Raw genomic sequence first — 17,486 nt, 5'->3', positions numbered from 1 at the left:
TGCCTGTATGTTCTCTGCAGTCTAATCTGCAATACCTGATCTGAACTCTATATGGAAGCAGAGTTCCTATCCTCTTCCTGTGTGTGTTTTTTTTTTCAATAGATAAATGACACAGACTGCAATACCTGATCTGATCTCTAGATGGCAGCAGAGTTCCCATCCTCAGAATGCCCTATCTGCAGTCTCTGACACACACTACAATATATGGCAGATGGCAGCAGAGTACCCATCCTCTGCCTTTGTGCTCTATGTGGTCATTGACACACTTTGAAATGCCCTATGTAATCTCTAGATGGCAGCAGAGTACCCATCCTTTGCCTGCGTGTTTACTGTTGTCTCTAATACAATCTCCAATACCTGTTCTGAGCTCTAGATGGCAGCAGAGTATTCACCCTTCATCTGTAAGTTCTTTTCAGCTACAGACACATACTGAAATACCTGATCTGAGCACTAGATGACAGCAGAGTGCCTATACTTGTCCTTATCTTCTCTTCAATCTCTGGCACACACAAGTATATCCAAACTGAGCTCAGCATGACAGCAGAATTCCCAACCTCTACCTGTATGTTCTCTGCACCCCCTGACACACACTACAATACCAAATCTGAGCTCTAGATGGCAGCAGAGATCCCACCCTCTGCCTGTGTATGCTATGCAGCCCACTTGCACACACTGCAATACCCTATCTGAGCTCCAGATGGCAGCAGTAGTTCCATCCTCTGCCTGTGTGTTTTCTGCAGTCCTTGACACACACTACAATACTTGATCTGATCCCTAGATGGCAGCAGAGTTCCCAAACTTGTCCTATGCCTTTTCTGCAGTCCTTGACACACTCTGCAACAACCTATGTGAGCTCTAGATGGCAGCAGAGTTCCTGTACTTTCCTGCAATCCCTGACACACACAAACATACCCGATCTGAGCTATAAATGGCATCAAAGTTCCCATCCTCGGCATTTGTCTTATCTGCAGTCTCTGACACACATTACAATATATGATCTGAGCTCCAAATGGCAGCAGAGTGCTCATCCTCTGCCCATATGTTTTCTGCACCCCCGGGACACACACTATAATATCAAATCTGAGCTCCAGATGGCAGCAGAATTCCCACCCTCTCCCTGTGTGCTCTATATTCTGCAATATTTGATCTGAGCTGTAGACATCAACAAAGTACTCATCCTTGGTTTGCGTCTTCACTGCAGTCCCAGACACATTGCAATACCTAATCTGCACACTAGATGGCAGCAGGTTACAGATTGTTGTGTTAAAGCCCTACTCCAGCTAAAATTTTTATATATATTTTTTAAAATACTTAATTGTTCCGCCTTTCTCTGCAATCCGTGACACACACTGCAATACTGGACCTGAACTCCAGATGGCAGCAGAGATCCCATCCTCTGCCTGTGCGTTCTTTGAAATGCCTAATACAATCTGCAGTACTTGATTTGAGCTTTAGATGGCAGAAGAGTACCTGTCCTCTGTCTGTAAGTTCTTTTTAGTAACTGATACTCAATGCAATACCTGATCTGAGCTCCAGGTGGAAGCAGAGTTCCTAAAATTGTCCCATATCTTCTCTGTAAAACCTGACACATTCTGCAAAATTTGATCTGAGCTGTAGATGGCAGCAAAGTACTCATCCTTGGCCTGTGTCTTCTCTGCAGTCCCAGACACATTGATTTGAGCTGTAGATGGCAGCAGGTTACAGATTGTTGTTTTAAAGCCCAACTCCCGCTAATTATATATATATATATATATATATATATATATATATATATATATATATATATATATATATATATATATATATTTAATGATTTAATTGTTCTGCCTTTCTTCTTTCTCTCATTGTTCTTCTCTCATCTCATCTGACCGCCCTCCCCCCTAGTCACTGTGGTGGTACTATGGGCAAAACATCCTGTAGTCTCACTGACTCTCCTATGACATAACAGAGTACCTGTATTTGGCCACCACAACTGATAATGTGGCCAATAGACAGGAAGTCAGCATTGGGTTATTTTCATCTCATATAATTGTGTTCCTGACACTGAGACCTGATGTTCTCCTTTCTGTTCTCATTTCACATAAGCACACGGACCGTTCATCAGTGTCAGAGGGGCACCGCTGTCTCCTGGGGTCACTCTGTGTGCCATTGTCCAGGATGAGGGTCTCCGCTGTGATCTGGGGGTCCCTCTGCCTTATTGGTAAGTTTGGGAAGATTCATAAATACATAAATATTACGGGTGAGAGGGATATAGGATGAGGGGATCCCCCATAAATTGGGGTCCCTCTGAATGTCACTGTCTGGGATGAGGGTCTCCACTATGATGTTGGGTCCCCCTCTTCATCAGTGTCTGGATTGAGGGGCTCTGCTGTGATCTGGGGTCCCTCTCTTCATCAGAGCCTGGGATGAGGGGCTCTGCTGTGATCTGGGGTCCCCCTCTTTATCAATGTCTGGATTGAGGGGCTCTGCTGTGATCTGGGGTCCCTCTCTTCATCAGTGTCTGAATTGAGGGGATCTCCTGTGATCTGGGGTCCCTCTCTTCATCAATGTCTGTGGTGAGGGGCTTCTATGTGATCTGGGGTTCCTCTCTTCATCAGAGTCTGGGATGAGGGGCTCCTCTGTGATCTGGGTTCTTTCTCTTAATCACTGTCTGGGATGAGGGGCTCTGCTGTGATCTGGGGTCCCTCTCTTCATCGGAGTCTGGGATGAGGGGCTCCTCTGTGATCTGGGTTCTTTCTCTTCATCGGTGTCTGGGATGAGGGGCTCTGCTGTGATCTGGTGTCTCTCTCTTCATCAGTGTCTGGGATTAGGGTTCTGCCTTGATCTGGGGTCTTTCTCTTTATCAGTGTATGTGAAGAGAGGCTCAACTGTGATCTGGGGTCCCTCAATTCATCAGTGTCTGGGATGAGGGGGTCCATTGTGATCTGGGGTCCCTCTCTTCATGCACTGTGATCTGGGGTCCCTCTCTTCATCGGTGTCTGGGATGAGGGGGTCCATTATGACATGGGGACCCTCTCTTCCTGCACTGTGATCTGGGGTCCCTCTCTTCATCAGTGTCTGGGATGAGGGGCTCTGCTGTGATCTGGGGTCCTTCTCTTCATCAGAGTCTGGGATGAGGGGCTCTGCTGTGATCTGGGATCCCTCTATTCATCAGAGTCTGGGTTGAGGGGCTCTGCTGTGATCTGGGGTCCCTCTCTTCATCAGAGTCTGGGATGAGGGGCTCTGCTGTGATCTGGGGTCCCTCTCTTCATCAGAGTCTGGGATGAGGGGCTCTGCTGTGATCTGGGGTATTTCTCTTAATCAGTGTCTGGAATGAGGGGCTCTGCTGTGATCTGGGGTCCTTCTCTTCATCAGAGTCTGGGATGAGGGGCTCCGCTGTGATCTGGAAACCCTCTCTTCATCAGAGTCAGGGATGAGGGGCTCTGCTGTGATCTGGGATCATTCTCTTCATCAGAGTCTGGGATGAGGGGCTCTGCTGTGATCTGGGGTCCCTCTCTTCATCAGAGTCTGGGATGAGGGGCTCTGCTGTGATCTGGGGTCCCTCTCTTTATCAGAGTCTGGGATTAGGGGCTCTGCTGTGATCTGGGGTCTTTCTCTTAATTAGTGTCTGGGATGAGGGGCATAGCTGTATTCTGGGGTTCCTTTCATCAGTATCTGTGATGAGGGGCTCTGCTGTGATCTGGGGTCCCTCTCCTCATCAATATCTGGGATTAAGGTTCTGCCTTGATCTGGGGTCCCTCTTCTTATCAGAGTCTGGGGTTAAGAGCTCCACTGTGATCTGGGGTCCCTCTCTTCATCAGAGTCTGGAATGAGGGGCTCCACTAAATTATGGGGTTCCTTTCATCAGTGTCTGGAATGAGGAGCTCTGTTGTGATCTGGGGTCCCTCTCTTCATCAATTTCTGGTATTAGGGTTCTGCCTTGATCTGGGGTCTTTCTCTTTATCAGTGTCTGGGATGAGGGGGTTCATTGTGATCTGGGGTCTCTCTCATCATGCACTGGGATCTGGGGTCTCTCTCTTCATCAGTGTGTGAGAAGAGGGGCTCTGCTGTGACCTGGGCTCCCTCTCTTCATCATTGTCTGGGATGAGGGGGTCCATTGTGATCTGGGGTCCTTCTGTTCCTGCACTGTGATCTGGGGTCCCTCTTTTTATCAGTGTCTGGGATGAGGGGGTCCATTGTGATATAGGGACCCTCTCTTCCTGCACTGTGATCTGTGGTCCCTCTCTTCATCAGTGTCTGGGATGAGGGGGTCCATTGTGATCTGGGGCCCCTCTCTTCCTGCACTGTGATCTGGGGTCCCTCTCTTCATCAGTGTCTGGAATGAGGGGCTCGGAAGTTATTTCAGGCCCCTTCTCTTTAGCAATATCTAGGATGAGGAGCTCCAGCATTATTAGGACCAGTAGTGTACTCGGCACTTCCATGGAGTGAGTCTTGGGTCCCAATGGGGCAGTGTAATCTGGATGGTTATATTGTCTTGTTGAGTCCCAATCCTCCCTCCATAGGAATCATGGTTTCCATACACTGCACTGATGGTGGTCAAGAAGCTTGAATCCCCCATGTGCAGGTTGGCATGAATGGCTTCATGATATTTGGCTATACACCGGCGGTGTGATACTAACCTGAGTAGATGAAATGGTTCAGTTCGACTTTTCTGTGTTGGGGACATTTTGTATCATTCATCGTCTGGTCTGCTGGAAGAGTATCATACAATGTGACATCACAGAGATGTTAAGGGTGATGTTCTCTTCTTTCACAATAGGAGCTGGGGCCCTCAGGGGCCCTAGTGAAGTCACTGTCCCTTACGGAGAGAAGTTATCTGTGATATGTCATTACAATGGCGGCTTTCAATCTTATGTGAAGTATTGGTGTAGAGGAGCCTACTGGAAAACCTGTGAGATCATTGTCAAATCAAATGATAAAAAGTCCAAACACCGATATTCCATAGAGGACAATCCGTCATCACTAAACTTCATCGTTACCGGCAGAGGAATGAAACCGGAAGATTCCGACACGTACCACTGCGGGATCGAACGAAATGGGATTGATAATATGCACGTCATGAAGGTGACCGTCCTCCCAGGTAACGTCCTCTTCAGTGTTTGTTGGGTTTTATTGTTACAATGATGTCACACAATGCCACCCCACCACCGTCACAAAGCAGACTGATGTTTGATTAACCGCTTCCCGCCTGGCCTATAATAGAATGATGGCCAAGCAGGAGTGCTGCCATCATATGATGTCATCATATGATGTCATTCCAGTATTGCGCTGAACTGTGACCCGGGGGGTGCCACATGCTGTATGCCGCTGTGTCCAGTGGATGACAATTCCTTGTATCGCAAGGACAGGGAAGGTAGAAGAGGGGGAGGGGTGTGTTTATATGTTAAAAATGATGCAAGGGTGAAAGCGACATTGTGAATGGGACGAGGTGGGAAGTTGAATCAATATGGGTAGAACTCCAAAGAGAAGAAGTAAGTGGGAAATTAATAGTGGGGGTATCTTATAGACATGTGCACTGATAAAAAAATTGTTTGTTTTTGTTATCGTTTCATTCGTGTTTTTGCTTTTTTTGAATTTCCGAAAATCTGAAAAAAAGAAAGGAAATCAATAAAATTCTAAAGAATAACTAACTAATAATAACTAACTATTAAATTACAGGTATTGGAATTTCCTTTCAAATTTGGCTGTTTGTGATGAATACATTCGTTACGAATACAAATTTATCTGAAGTTACGAATTATCCAAAATAACGAATGCCACATCTAAACAAATGGAATGGAACAAATTAATAATAAATAAAAATAATACAATTTTTTTATTATTATTATTTATTATTATTATTAGATCGTTATGTTCCATTCATTTAGATATGGCATTTGTGATTTCAGATAATTCGTAACTTCAGAAAAATTCATACTCGTTACGTTCACTAACAGACAAATTTGAAAGGAAATTCCAATACCTATAATTTAATAGTTATTATTAGTTATTATTTCCAAAACTTCAAATTTCCTAATTTCAAATTTTGGAATTTCCAAAATTTAGGATTTCCAAACTTCCGATTTTCCGGAATTTCGAATTTCCGAATTTTCGAATTTCTAAATTTTTGAATTTCCGAAATTTTCCAATTTCAGAAATTTTTAATTTCCAATTTCTGAATTTCGAATTTCTGAATTCCGGAAATTTCGAATTTCTGACATTTTGAATTTTTTAATTTCCGAATTTTCGAATTTCCGAAATCTGAATTTCCAAAATTTTCGAATTTCTGAATTTCCAAAATTTTCGAATTTCTGAATTTCCAAAATTTTCGAATTTTTGAAATTTCCAATTTCTAAAATTTAGAATTTTCCAATTTCTGAAATTTCAATTTCCGAATTCCAAATTTACGAAATTCCGAATTTTACGAAATTTCAAATTTTCGGAAATTTGAAAATTTGGAATTTGAAAATTCGGAAAATCGAAATTCGGAAAATCAGAAATTTGGAAAATCAGAAGTTCAGAAATTTGAAATGTCAGAAATTGAAAAATGTGGAAATTGTGAAATTTCGGAATTAACGAATTTGTCAAAATTTGTTAAAAAACAAATTCAGAACTAAACAAATTGCACATGTCTAGGCCACCCAACATGAAGGAGCTAGAACTACTATCTCAGTTAGAAATAGCAGGGAAACAGGGAAATGTCATCATAATGGGGGACTTCAATTATCCTGATATCAACTGGGCTGAGGGAACAGCTCACTCATTAAAGGCCCATCATTTCATGAACGTCTTACAGGACAACTTCATGTACCAATTAGTGGATTCCCCAACGAGAAAGAATGCACAATGATAGGATTGGTACCAGCTGATTGGAGAAAAGCCAATGTGGTACCAATATTCAAAAAAGGGCAGAGACATATTCCTGGGAATTATGGGCCGGTCAGTCTAACATCAATAGTGGGTAAATTATTGGAGGGGATGATAAGGGACTATATCCAAAGATTTACAGAGGAAAAGAATATCATTAGTGGTAATAAGTAGGGATGAGCTGAACATCCCCCGGTTCAGTTTGCACCATGCATGTGAACAGGCAAAAAATGTGTTCGAACACACGAACACTGTTAAAGTCTATGGGACACGAATGTGAAAAATCAAAAGTGCTCATTTTAAAGGCTTATATGCAAGTTATTGGCATAAAAAGTGTTTAGGGACCTGGGTCCTGCCCCAGGGGACATGGATCAATGCTAAAAAAGTTTAAAAAAACGTCAGTTTTTTCGGGAGCAGTGATTTTTTTAATGCTTAAAGTGAAAAAAATAAAAGTGAAATATTCCTTTAAATTTCGTACCTTCTGTCCCGTGTTTCGAACAGTCCTCCGTCCCGTGTTTCGAACAGTCCGAGAGCAAAATGACATTTCTACGAGCCCTTTCACACTGGGGCAGGCGTCGGCGGTAAAGTGCCACTATTGTAAGTGGCACTTTACCGTCGGTATGCGGCCGCTAGTGGAGAAATGGTTAAAAACCACCGCAAAGTGCCTCTGCAGAGGCACTTTGCCGGCGGTATAGCTACGCCGTCCCATTGATTTCAATGGGCAGGAGCGGTAAAGGAGTGGTATACACTCCGCTCCTTCACCGCTCCGAAGATGCTGCTAGCAGGACTTTTTTTACCGTCCTGCCAGCGCATCGCTCCAGTGTGAAAGCCCTCCGGGCTTTCACACTGGAATTAAGGCAGCGGCACTTTCGGGTCGGTTTGCAGGCGCTATTATTAGCGCAATAGCGTCTGCAAACCGCGCCAGTGTGAAAGGGCTCTAAAGGAAAAAAAAGTCATTTTAAACTGATCGCGGCTATTAATGAATTGTTGGGTCTCGGCAATATAGATAAAAGTCATTGAAAAAAAGAGCATGCCCTCCCAGTCCATTACCAGGCCCTTTGGGTCTGGTATGAATATTAAGGGGAACCCCGAACCAAAATGAAAAAAAAAATGCGTGGGGTCCCCCAAAAATCCATACCAGAACCTTATCCGAGCACGCAACCTGGCAGACCGCAGGAAAGGAGGGGGAATGAGAGAGCGCCCCCCCTCCTGAACCATACCAGGCCACATGCCCTCAACATAGGGAGGATGCTTTGGGGTCTGACCCCAAAGCACCTTGTCCCCATGTTGATGGGGACAAGGGCCTCATCCCCACAACCCTTGTCCGGTGGTTGTGGGGGTCTGCGGGTGGGGGGCTTATCGGAATCTGGAAGCCCCTTTAACAAGGGGACCCCCAAATCCCGCCCCTCCCTGTGTGAATTGGTAACCACTACCATTTCACTAAAAAAGTGTCAAAAATAGTAAAAAAAAAGACAAGAGACGGCTTGGGACAAGTCCTTTATTAAAAAATAAAGAAATAAAAATGTCCCACAATGTAAGTTCACACCGCCCAACGGTCCGAAAAAAAAAAGCCGCAACCATTCCACCTCCATGGGAGGCTCCCGCCGATTTATATAGCTGAAGGTGGGGCCACCCTGTGATGTAAACGGGTGACCCTGCCCCCTCTGACTCCATGGGGGCTTCCCCGTCGGAGGGCATGTGGGCATAATCAGGACTTGTGGCCTAGTACAGTTCAGGAGGGGGCGCTTTATCTTCCCCCTCTTTTCCTGTGGCCTGCCAGATTGCATGCTCAGATAAGGGTCTGGTATGGATTTGGGGGGGGACCCCTAATCCAGACTTAATGTGAACTCAATTGATCCCTAACAATGGGCCAAGGTAACTACACCTGGCAGGTACATTTAGGAGCAACCCTGCCTAAACATCAGAGTGCTACACTGGTTAGGCCACATCTGGAGTATTCTGTCCAGTTCTGGTCACCAGTCCTCAGACGGGATGTGCTGGAGCTGGAAAGAGTCCAAAGAAGGGCAACAAACTTAATAAGAGGATTGGAGGACCTCAATTACGAGGACCGGCTGCAAACAATAAATTTATTCTCGCTGGAGATGCGACACTTGGGGGGGGGGCATGATAGCGATCTACAAATACCTCAATGGTGATCCCAGCGTAGGAAAAAAAACTATTCTCAGGGGGTGTGAGAGGACACGGGGCCACACAATGAGATTGGAGGAGAAGTGGTTTAACCTTAAACTGCGCAGGGGGTTCTTCACTGTCAGGGCAATAAGGATCTGGAATGTGTTTAATTATAGTGGATGACTGTGCCAACCCTCCCAGTGCTCTTCTTCAAAGATGGGTGATCAAACCCTCCTGAACAAATCATAATGCCGTGTTCAACTTCCACCAATCCATGATACACCACCACCTTCCAAAATGAACACTCACCAGAAACCAGTATTAAAAAAACCTTGTTTGAGCCTGGATCAGCCACTCCTCATCAGAATATAGCTGGGGTTTGCCAACCGGTATCTCAGTATTCATTCCATAATATTTCCACTTATTGGGGATCATAAAAACTCATAGGAAACAAATGGCCATCATTGCGCCAACATTCTTTTACTTTATTCCAATAAAAATATATAAAAGTGTTTCACTCACAAAGTATGGTGCCTATGAAGGCACTGAGTCTTTCCAACAATTTTGTTTAGAACCTGTACTCGCTGTTCCATCTACAGGGACTGGCGTGCGTTGCAAGCCTCGATCTCATGTGGGTTCAGGACAGGAAGTGAGATCGGCGTTACCCAGGAGCTTCTACGCGTTTCGCATCCAATCATGCGTCTTCAGGAAACTTAAGGCGCCATCTTACTTTTGGCATTTATGCCCTTACTACAGATTACTTAACCAATCGGCATGCCGCGGAACAGGCTTAATGGTACTTTATGCCTATCTTTTGTTCGATTGTTTTTCTGATCACCCCATACTCAAATTTCTTCCAAAAACTGAACTGAAGGACACATTTTATATATTGTCTCCTCCTATTTTGCCACTATACGCTGCAAAGTGTACTTGCTCCAATGAGATGCCTGGAAGGACTTTACAATCTTAGTACATAATTCATATTTTATGGGTCATTAGAAACATTAATAAAAACATTAATTATATTAATCTCATTACATATGCTACCATTACTAAGAAATATATTTGAACTAAACTTAATTTGAATAATTCATGCAAATGATGATACTATTATACAAATTCAAATTTAATAAGAAGCTGGTTAGAATACAAATAAAAATAATTAGGAGCTAGATAAAAATAAAGTATATAGATAAAAATAAAAATTAAAGTTAAAAATAAATTAAATTCAAATAAAAGTATTAATATTAGTATTAGTATTAATAAAAACTAAACTAGAAATGGAAATAAAAATAAAAATTAAATAATAAATAAATCAATAAATAAATAAATAAGAATAAACATAAAAATAAAATTAAAAATAAAATAAAAATAAACATAAACGTAAAAAAAACAAATAAAAATAAAGAAAAATAAAGAAAAATAAAGAGAAAAAAAGAAAAATAAAATAAAAAGATGACAGCATATGAAAAAAAATATATATAAAATTAAATCTAATAATCTTCAATAAAACAATTGATGTCCAGTTCCACATTTAACCCAATAGGTGTCATCGTGTTCGTGTTAAATATACAATAAGTTTCATTACGCGATACCTACCTTCGCAAGTTTGAATTTCTCCAATTTTGATCTATTTTATCTATAGCATAAAACTTGAGGTGTTGTGGGTCTCTATTGTGTTCTCTACTGTGGTGTTTGAATCTCTTTTTTATATTTTTAATGTGTTCACCTATCCTGATAGAGAGTTTTCTCGTAGTTCACTCTACGTAGTGTAGCCCACAACTGCTTTCCAATATAAAGGTCACATGCATTAGTATTAGTTGAAATTGTGACCTTATGGAGGATTACTTTACACAAACAAGCACTTTAGTTGAAAGATTTGTAGCTAAAGGATATGAAAAGAGGGAATTGGAGCACACTAGAGACAAAGTAGGAAGTTTAAACAGAGAAATGATACTATATGAACAACCAAAGAAAACAATAGAGAGAAATAAAGTTCCCTTTGTGACAGGATCTAATTCAGAGTACAAAAATTTAGAGGAAATTGTAAAGAAATATTGGCTAATTATTTGCAATGACCCCCATTTAAGTAAAATGTTACCATCCAAACCAAAGTTTATATATAGAAGGGCGAGGAGAATTAGAGATGGTATTGTAATAAAATGGACCTGACCCACCTAAAAAAATGGTAACCTTCTTTAACCAAAAAAGTTTCTATAAATGTGGTAAATGTAAACCCTGCAGAACAACCAAGGAAGGAACAAGAAAAACAACAGGCTTTCAATCAAATAAAACAATAATAATACAAAAATATAAGATAGAAGATAGAATAAATAATACAAAAATATAAGATAGAAGAACTGATGACGTGCTGTAGCACGCATGTGACCTTTATATTGGAATGCAGTTGTGGGCTACAGTACGTAGGGAGAACTACGAGAAAACTCTCTATCAGGATAAATGAACACATTAAAAATATAAAAAAGGGATTCAAACACCACAGTGTTTCAAATCATTTCATTCATGTAAACATCCCTTGTAATAGAAAAAAGAAACGCGACAGGACCTCTTAAATATGAGATTTGGGGGGGTCAAAAAGACCTCACATCTCATATTTACACTAAAATGCAATAAAAAAAAATTGTCATTTAAAAAAATGATTAAAAAAAATGGCCCTTTAAGAGCTATGGGCGGAAGTGACGTTTTGACGTCGCTTCTGCCCTGCAGTGTCATGGAGATGGGTGGGGGCCATCATTCCCCTCACTCGTCTCCATGCACAGCCACCGAGAGGACCGGATCGCTTCCACCGCTGCCGACGGCTCTGGTAAGCGGCGGAGGGCCCCAGAGCACGGCGGGAGGGGGGCCCCTCTCCCGCCGCCTATAATAGTGATCTTGCGGCAAATCCTCCACAGAGACCACTTTTATCTTGTAGCCGCCTGCCAGCCGAACACGGGGATACTGGGGTTATTGCAGCTAACTGACGTATATCGGCGTTCGGCGGTCGGCAAGTGGTCAAGTTGCCAGAAAGAAGTTTTTACTGCACAAGTTCCACAAAACAGCCCGCTTACAATGTGCCCAACAACACCTTGACACGCCTCATTGGGCTTTTTTGTGGCATTGGCCCAGTAAGGACTTCCTTCTGGCAGCTCAACCATGCAGCTCTTTTTTGTTCAAGTATCGTTGAATTGTGCTCCTTAAAAACAACCACACCGTCTTTTTCCAGAGCAGCCTGTATTTCTCCTGAGGTTACCTGTTCTTTGTATTCTGAGCAATTCTTCCTCCAGTTGTGGATGCAATCTTTCTTGGTCTAGCTGACCTTGGCTTGGTATCAAAAGAGCCCCTAAATTTCCACTTCTTAATAAGGGATTAAACAGAACTGATTGGCATATTCAAGGCTTTGGATATCTTTTTATATCCTTTTCCATCTTTTGTAAAGTTTCATTAACTTGTTACGCAGGCCTTTTGACTATTCTTTTCTACCTCCTCATGGCTCAGTGTCTAGCCTGCTTAGGGCATCCATGTGAGAGCCAACAAACTCATTCACTATTTATACACAGACACTAATGGGGCGTACACACGGTCGGACTTTTCAGCTACAAAAGTCCGACAGCCTGTCCGACAGACTTTCGACGGACTTTCGACGGACTTGCGGCGGACTTTCTAACGAACAGACTTGCCTACACACGATCACACAAAAGTCAGTCGAATTCTTACGTGATGACGTACACCGGACTAAAATAAGGAAGTTAATAGCCAGTAGCCAATAGCTGCCCTAGCGTGGGTTTTTGTCCGTCAGACTAGCATACAGACGAGCGGATTTTTCGACCGGACTCGAGTCCGTCGGAAAGATTTGAAGCATGTTTCAAATCTAAAGTCCGTTGGATTTGAGGCTGAAAAAGTCAGTTGAAAGTCCGGAGAAGCCCACACATGATCGGATTACCAGCCAGCTTTAGTCCGTCAGCGTCCGTTGGACTTTTGTAGACGAAAAGTCCGACCGTGTGTACGCGGCATAATTGTGATTTAAAAAGCTACAAAAGTGAGAAATGAACCTTTAATTGCCATTTTAACCTGTGTGCCACCTTCTATGTCTGTACCAAGGCCAGACATTCCGGGGTATGTAAACTTTTTATCAGGGCCATTTGGGCCATGGGACTGGTGCGGTGGTAATCAGGGACACTGGGACTGGTTTGATGGTGATTAGGGACACTGGGACTGGTGTGGTGGTGGTTAGGGACACTGGGACTGGTGCGGTGGTGATTAGGGACACTGGGACTGGTGCGGTGGTAATCAGGGACACTGGGACTGGTGCAGTGATGATTAGAGACACTGGGACTGGTGCGGTGGTGGTTAGGGACACTGGGACGGTTGTGGTGGTGGTTAGGGACACTGGGACCTCGTGCGGTGGTGATTAGGGACACTGGGACTGGTGTGGTGGTGGTTAGGGACACTGGGACTGGTGTGGTGGTGGTTAGGGACACTGGGACTGGTGTGGTGGTGGTTAGGGACACTGGGACTGGTGTGGTGGTGGTTAGGGACACTGAGACTGGTGCAGTGGTTATTAGGGACACTGGGACTGGTGTGGTGGTGATTAGAGACACTGGGACTGGTGTGTTGGTGATTAGAGACACTGGGACTGGTGCGGTGGTAATTAGAGACACTGGGACTGGTGTGTTGGTGGTTAGGGACATTGGGACTGGGACTGGTGCGGTGGTAATCAAGGACACTGGGACTGGTGCGGTGGTGATTAGGGACACTGGGACTGGTGTGGTGGTGGTTAGGGACACTGGTACTGGTGTGGTGGTGATTAGGGACACTGGGAATGGTGTGATGGTGATTAGGGACACTGGAACTGGTGCAGTGGTGATTAAGGACACTGGGACTGGTGTGGTGGTGGTTAGGGACACTGGGACTGGTGTGGTGGTGGTTAGGGACACTGGGACTGGTCCGGTGGTGATTAGGGACACTGGGACTGGTGTGTTGGTGGTTAGGGACACTGGAACTGGTGCAGTGGTGATTAAGGACACTGGGACTGGTGTGGTGGTGATTAGGGACACTGGGACTGGTGTGGTGGTGATTAGGGACACTGGGAATGGTGTGGTGGTGATTAGGGACACTGGAACTGGTGCAGTGGTGATTAAGGACACTGGGACTGGGTCGGTGGTGATTAGAGACACTGGGACTGGTGTGTTGGTGGTTAGGGACACTGGGACTGGTGCGGTGGTAATCAAGGACACTGGGACTGGTGCGGTGGTGATTAGGGACACTGGGACTGGTGTGTTGGTGGTTAGGGACACTGGGACTGGTGTGGTGGCGATTAGGGACACTGGGAATGGTGTGGTGGTGATTAAGGACACTGGGACTGGTGCGGTGGTGATTAGAGACACTGGGACTGGTGTGTTGGTGGTTAGAGACACTGGGACTGGTGTGTTGGTGGTTAGAGACACTGGGACTGGTGTGTTGGTGACTAGGGACACTGGAACTGGTGCAGTGGTGATTAAGGACACTGGGACTGGTGCGGTGGTGATTAAGGACACTGGGACTGGTGTGGTGGTGATTAGGGACACTGGAACTGGTGCAGTGGTGATTAAGGACACTGGGACTGGTGTGGTGGTGATTAGAGACACTGGGACTGGTGTGTTGGTGGTTAGGGACACTGGAACTGGTGCGGTGGTGATTAAGGACACTGGGACTGGTGTGGTGGTGGTTAGGGACACTGGGACTGGTGTGGTGGTGATTAGGGACACTGGGAATGGTGTGGTGGTGATTAGGGACACTGGAACTGGTGCAGTGGTGATTAAGGACACTGGGACTGGTGCGGTGGTGATTAGAGACACTGGGACTGGTGTGTTGGTGGTTAGGGACACTGGGACTGGTGCGGTGGTGATTAGGGACACTGGGACTGGTGTGGTGGTGGTTAGGGACACTGGGACTGGTGCGGTGGTGATTAGAGACACTGGGACTGGTGTGTTGGTGGTTAGGGACACTGGGACTGGTGCGGTGGTAATCAAGGACACTGGGACTGGTGCGGTGGTGATTAGGGACACTGAGACTAGTGTGGTGGTGGTTAGGGACACTGGGACTGGTGTGATGGTGATTAGGGACACTGGAACTGGTGCGGTGGTGATTAGAGACACTGGGACTGGTGTGTTGGTGGTTAGGGACACTGGGACTGGTGTGGTGGTGATTAGGGACACTGGGAATGGTGTGGTGGTGATTAGGGACACTGGAACTGGTGCAGTGGTGATTAAGGACACTGGGACTGGTGCGGTGGTGATTAGAGACACTGGGACTGGTGTTTTGGTGGTTAGGGACACTGGGACTGGTGCAGTGGTGATTAAGGACACTGGGACTGGTGTGGTGGTGGTTAGGGACACTGGGACTGGTGTGGTGGTGATTAGGGACACTGGGAATGGTGTGGTGGTGATTAGGGACACTGGAACTGGTGTGTTGGTGGTTAGGGACACTGGGACTGGTGTGGTGGTGATTAGGGACACTGGAACTGGTGTGTTGGTGGTTAGGGACACTGGGACTGGTGCGGTGGTAATCAAAGACACTGGGACTGGTGCGGTGGTGATTAGGGACACTGGGACTGGTGTGTTGGTGGTTAGGGACACTGGGACTGGTGTGGTGGTGATTAGGGACACTGGAACTGGTGCAGTGGTGATTAAGGACACAGGGACTGGGTCGGTGGTGATTAGAGACACTGGGACTGGTGTGTTGGTGGTTAGGGACACTGGGACTGGTGCGGTGGTAATCAAAGACACTGGGACTGGTGCGGTGGTGATTAGGGACACTGGGACTGGTGTGTTGGTGGTTAGGGACACTGGGACTGGTGTGGTGGTGATTAGGGACACTGGGAATGGTGTGGTGGTGATTAGGGACACTGGAACTGGTGCAGTGGTGATTAGAGACACTGGGACTGGTGTGCTGGTGGTTAGGGACACTGGGACTGGTGCGGTGGTGATTAGGGACACTGGGACTGGTGTGGTGGTGGTTAGGGACACTGGGACTGGTGCGGTGGTGATTAGAGAAACTGGGACTGGTGTGTTGGTGGTTAGGGACACTGGGACTGGTGCGGTGGTAATCAAGGACACTGGGACTGGTGCGGTGGTGATTAGGGAAACTGAGACTGGTGTGGTGGTGGTTAGGGACACTGGGACTGGTGTGATGGTGATTAGGGACACTGGGACTGGTGCGGTGGTAATTAGAGACACTGGGACTGGTGTGTTGGTGGTTAGGGACACTGGGACTGGTGCGGTGGTGATTAGGGACACTGGGACTGGTGTGGTGGTGGTTAGGGACACTGGGACTGGTGCGGTGGTGATTAGAGACACTGGGACTGGTGTGTTGGTGGTTAGGGACACTGGGACTGGTGCGGTGGTAATCAAGGACACTGGGACTGGTGCGGTGGTGATTAGGGACACTGAGACTGGTGTGGTGGTGGTTAGGGACACTGGGACTGGTGTGATGGTGATTAGGGACACTGGGACTGGTGCGGTGGTAATTAGAGACACTGGGACTGGTGTGTTGGTGGTTAGGGACACTGGGACTGGTGCGGTGGTGATTAGGGACACTGGGACTGGTGTGTTGGTGGTTAGGGACACTGGGACTGGTGCGGTGGTAATCAAGGACACTGGGACAGGTGCGGTGGTGATTAGGGACACTGAGACTGGTGTGGTGGTGGTTAGGGACACTGGGACTGGTGTGATGGTGATTAGGGACACTGGGACTGGTGCGGTGGTAATTAGAGACACTGGGACTGGTGTGTTGGTGGTTAGGGACACTGGGACTGGTGCGGTGGTGATTAGGGACACTGGGACTGGTGTGTTGGTGGTTAGGGACACTGGGACTGGTGCGGTGGTAATCAAGGACACTGGGACTGGTGCGGTGGTGATTAGGGACACTGAGACTGGTGTGGTGGTGGTTAGGGACACTGGGACTGGTGTGATGGTGATTAGGGACACTGGGACTGGTGCGGTGGTAATTAGAGACACTGGGACTGGTGTGTTGGTGGTTAGGGACACTGGGACTGGTGTGGTGGTGATTAGGGACACTGGGAATGGTGTGGTGGTGATTAGGGACACTGGAACTGGTGCAGTGGTGATTAAGGACACTGAGACTGGTGCGGTTGTAATTAGGGACATTGAGACTGGTGTGGTGGTGGTTAGGGACACTGGGACTGGTGTGATGGTGATTAGGGGCACTGGGACTGGTGCGGTGGTGATTAGAGACACTGGGACTGGTGTGTTGGTGGTTAGGGACACTGGGACTGTTGCGGTGGTAATTAAGGACACTGGGACTGGTGCGGTGGTGATTAGGGACACTGGGACTGGTGCGGTGGTGATTAGAGACACTGGGACTGGTGTAGTGGTGGTTAGGGACACTGGGAATGGTGTGATGGGTATTTGGGACACTGACAGACTGTACTAGTCTGGTAACATTGTACTGCTGGTGATCAGAGACAATGGCTGGCAGTACTGACATACAGTGATATCAGAGCATCCAGCCAT

The 17,486-nt window shown here is 46.0% G+C and overlaps 1 protein-coding gene across 1 annotated transcript in view; it reads left to right on the top strand.

Annotated features, from left to right (window-relative positions):
* Positions 1-2,048: 2,048 nt before the first annotated feature.
* LOC141127184 (uncharacterized) overlaps positions 2,049-17,486 on the top strand; it is a 59,120-nt gene continuing 43,682 nt past the window's right edge. Inside the window, exons 1-2 of the mRNA XM_073613420.1 lie at positions 2,049-2,200; positions 4,760-5,080. Coding sequence (XP_073469521.1) covers positions 2,158-2,200; positions 4,760-5,080 — 364 coding nt within the window. The 5' untranslated portion in view covers positions 2,049-2,157. The remainder of the gene's footprint in view (positions 2,201-4,759; positions 5,081-17,486) is intronic.

This window comes from Aquarana catesbeiana, linkage group LG01 (genome assembly GCF_042186555.1).
Source record: "Aquarana catesbeiana isolate 2022-GZ linkage group LG01, ASM4218655v1, whole genome shotgun sequence".
In the NCBI taxonomy this organism is placed as follows: Eukaryota; Metazoa; Chordata; class Amphibia; order Anura; family Ranidae; genus Aquarana; species Aquarana catesbeiana.
The sequence above is the reverse complement of the archived record's forward strand: the minus strand, read 5'-3'. Positions and strand labels throughout refer to the sequence as shown.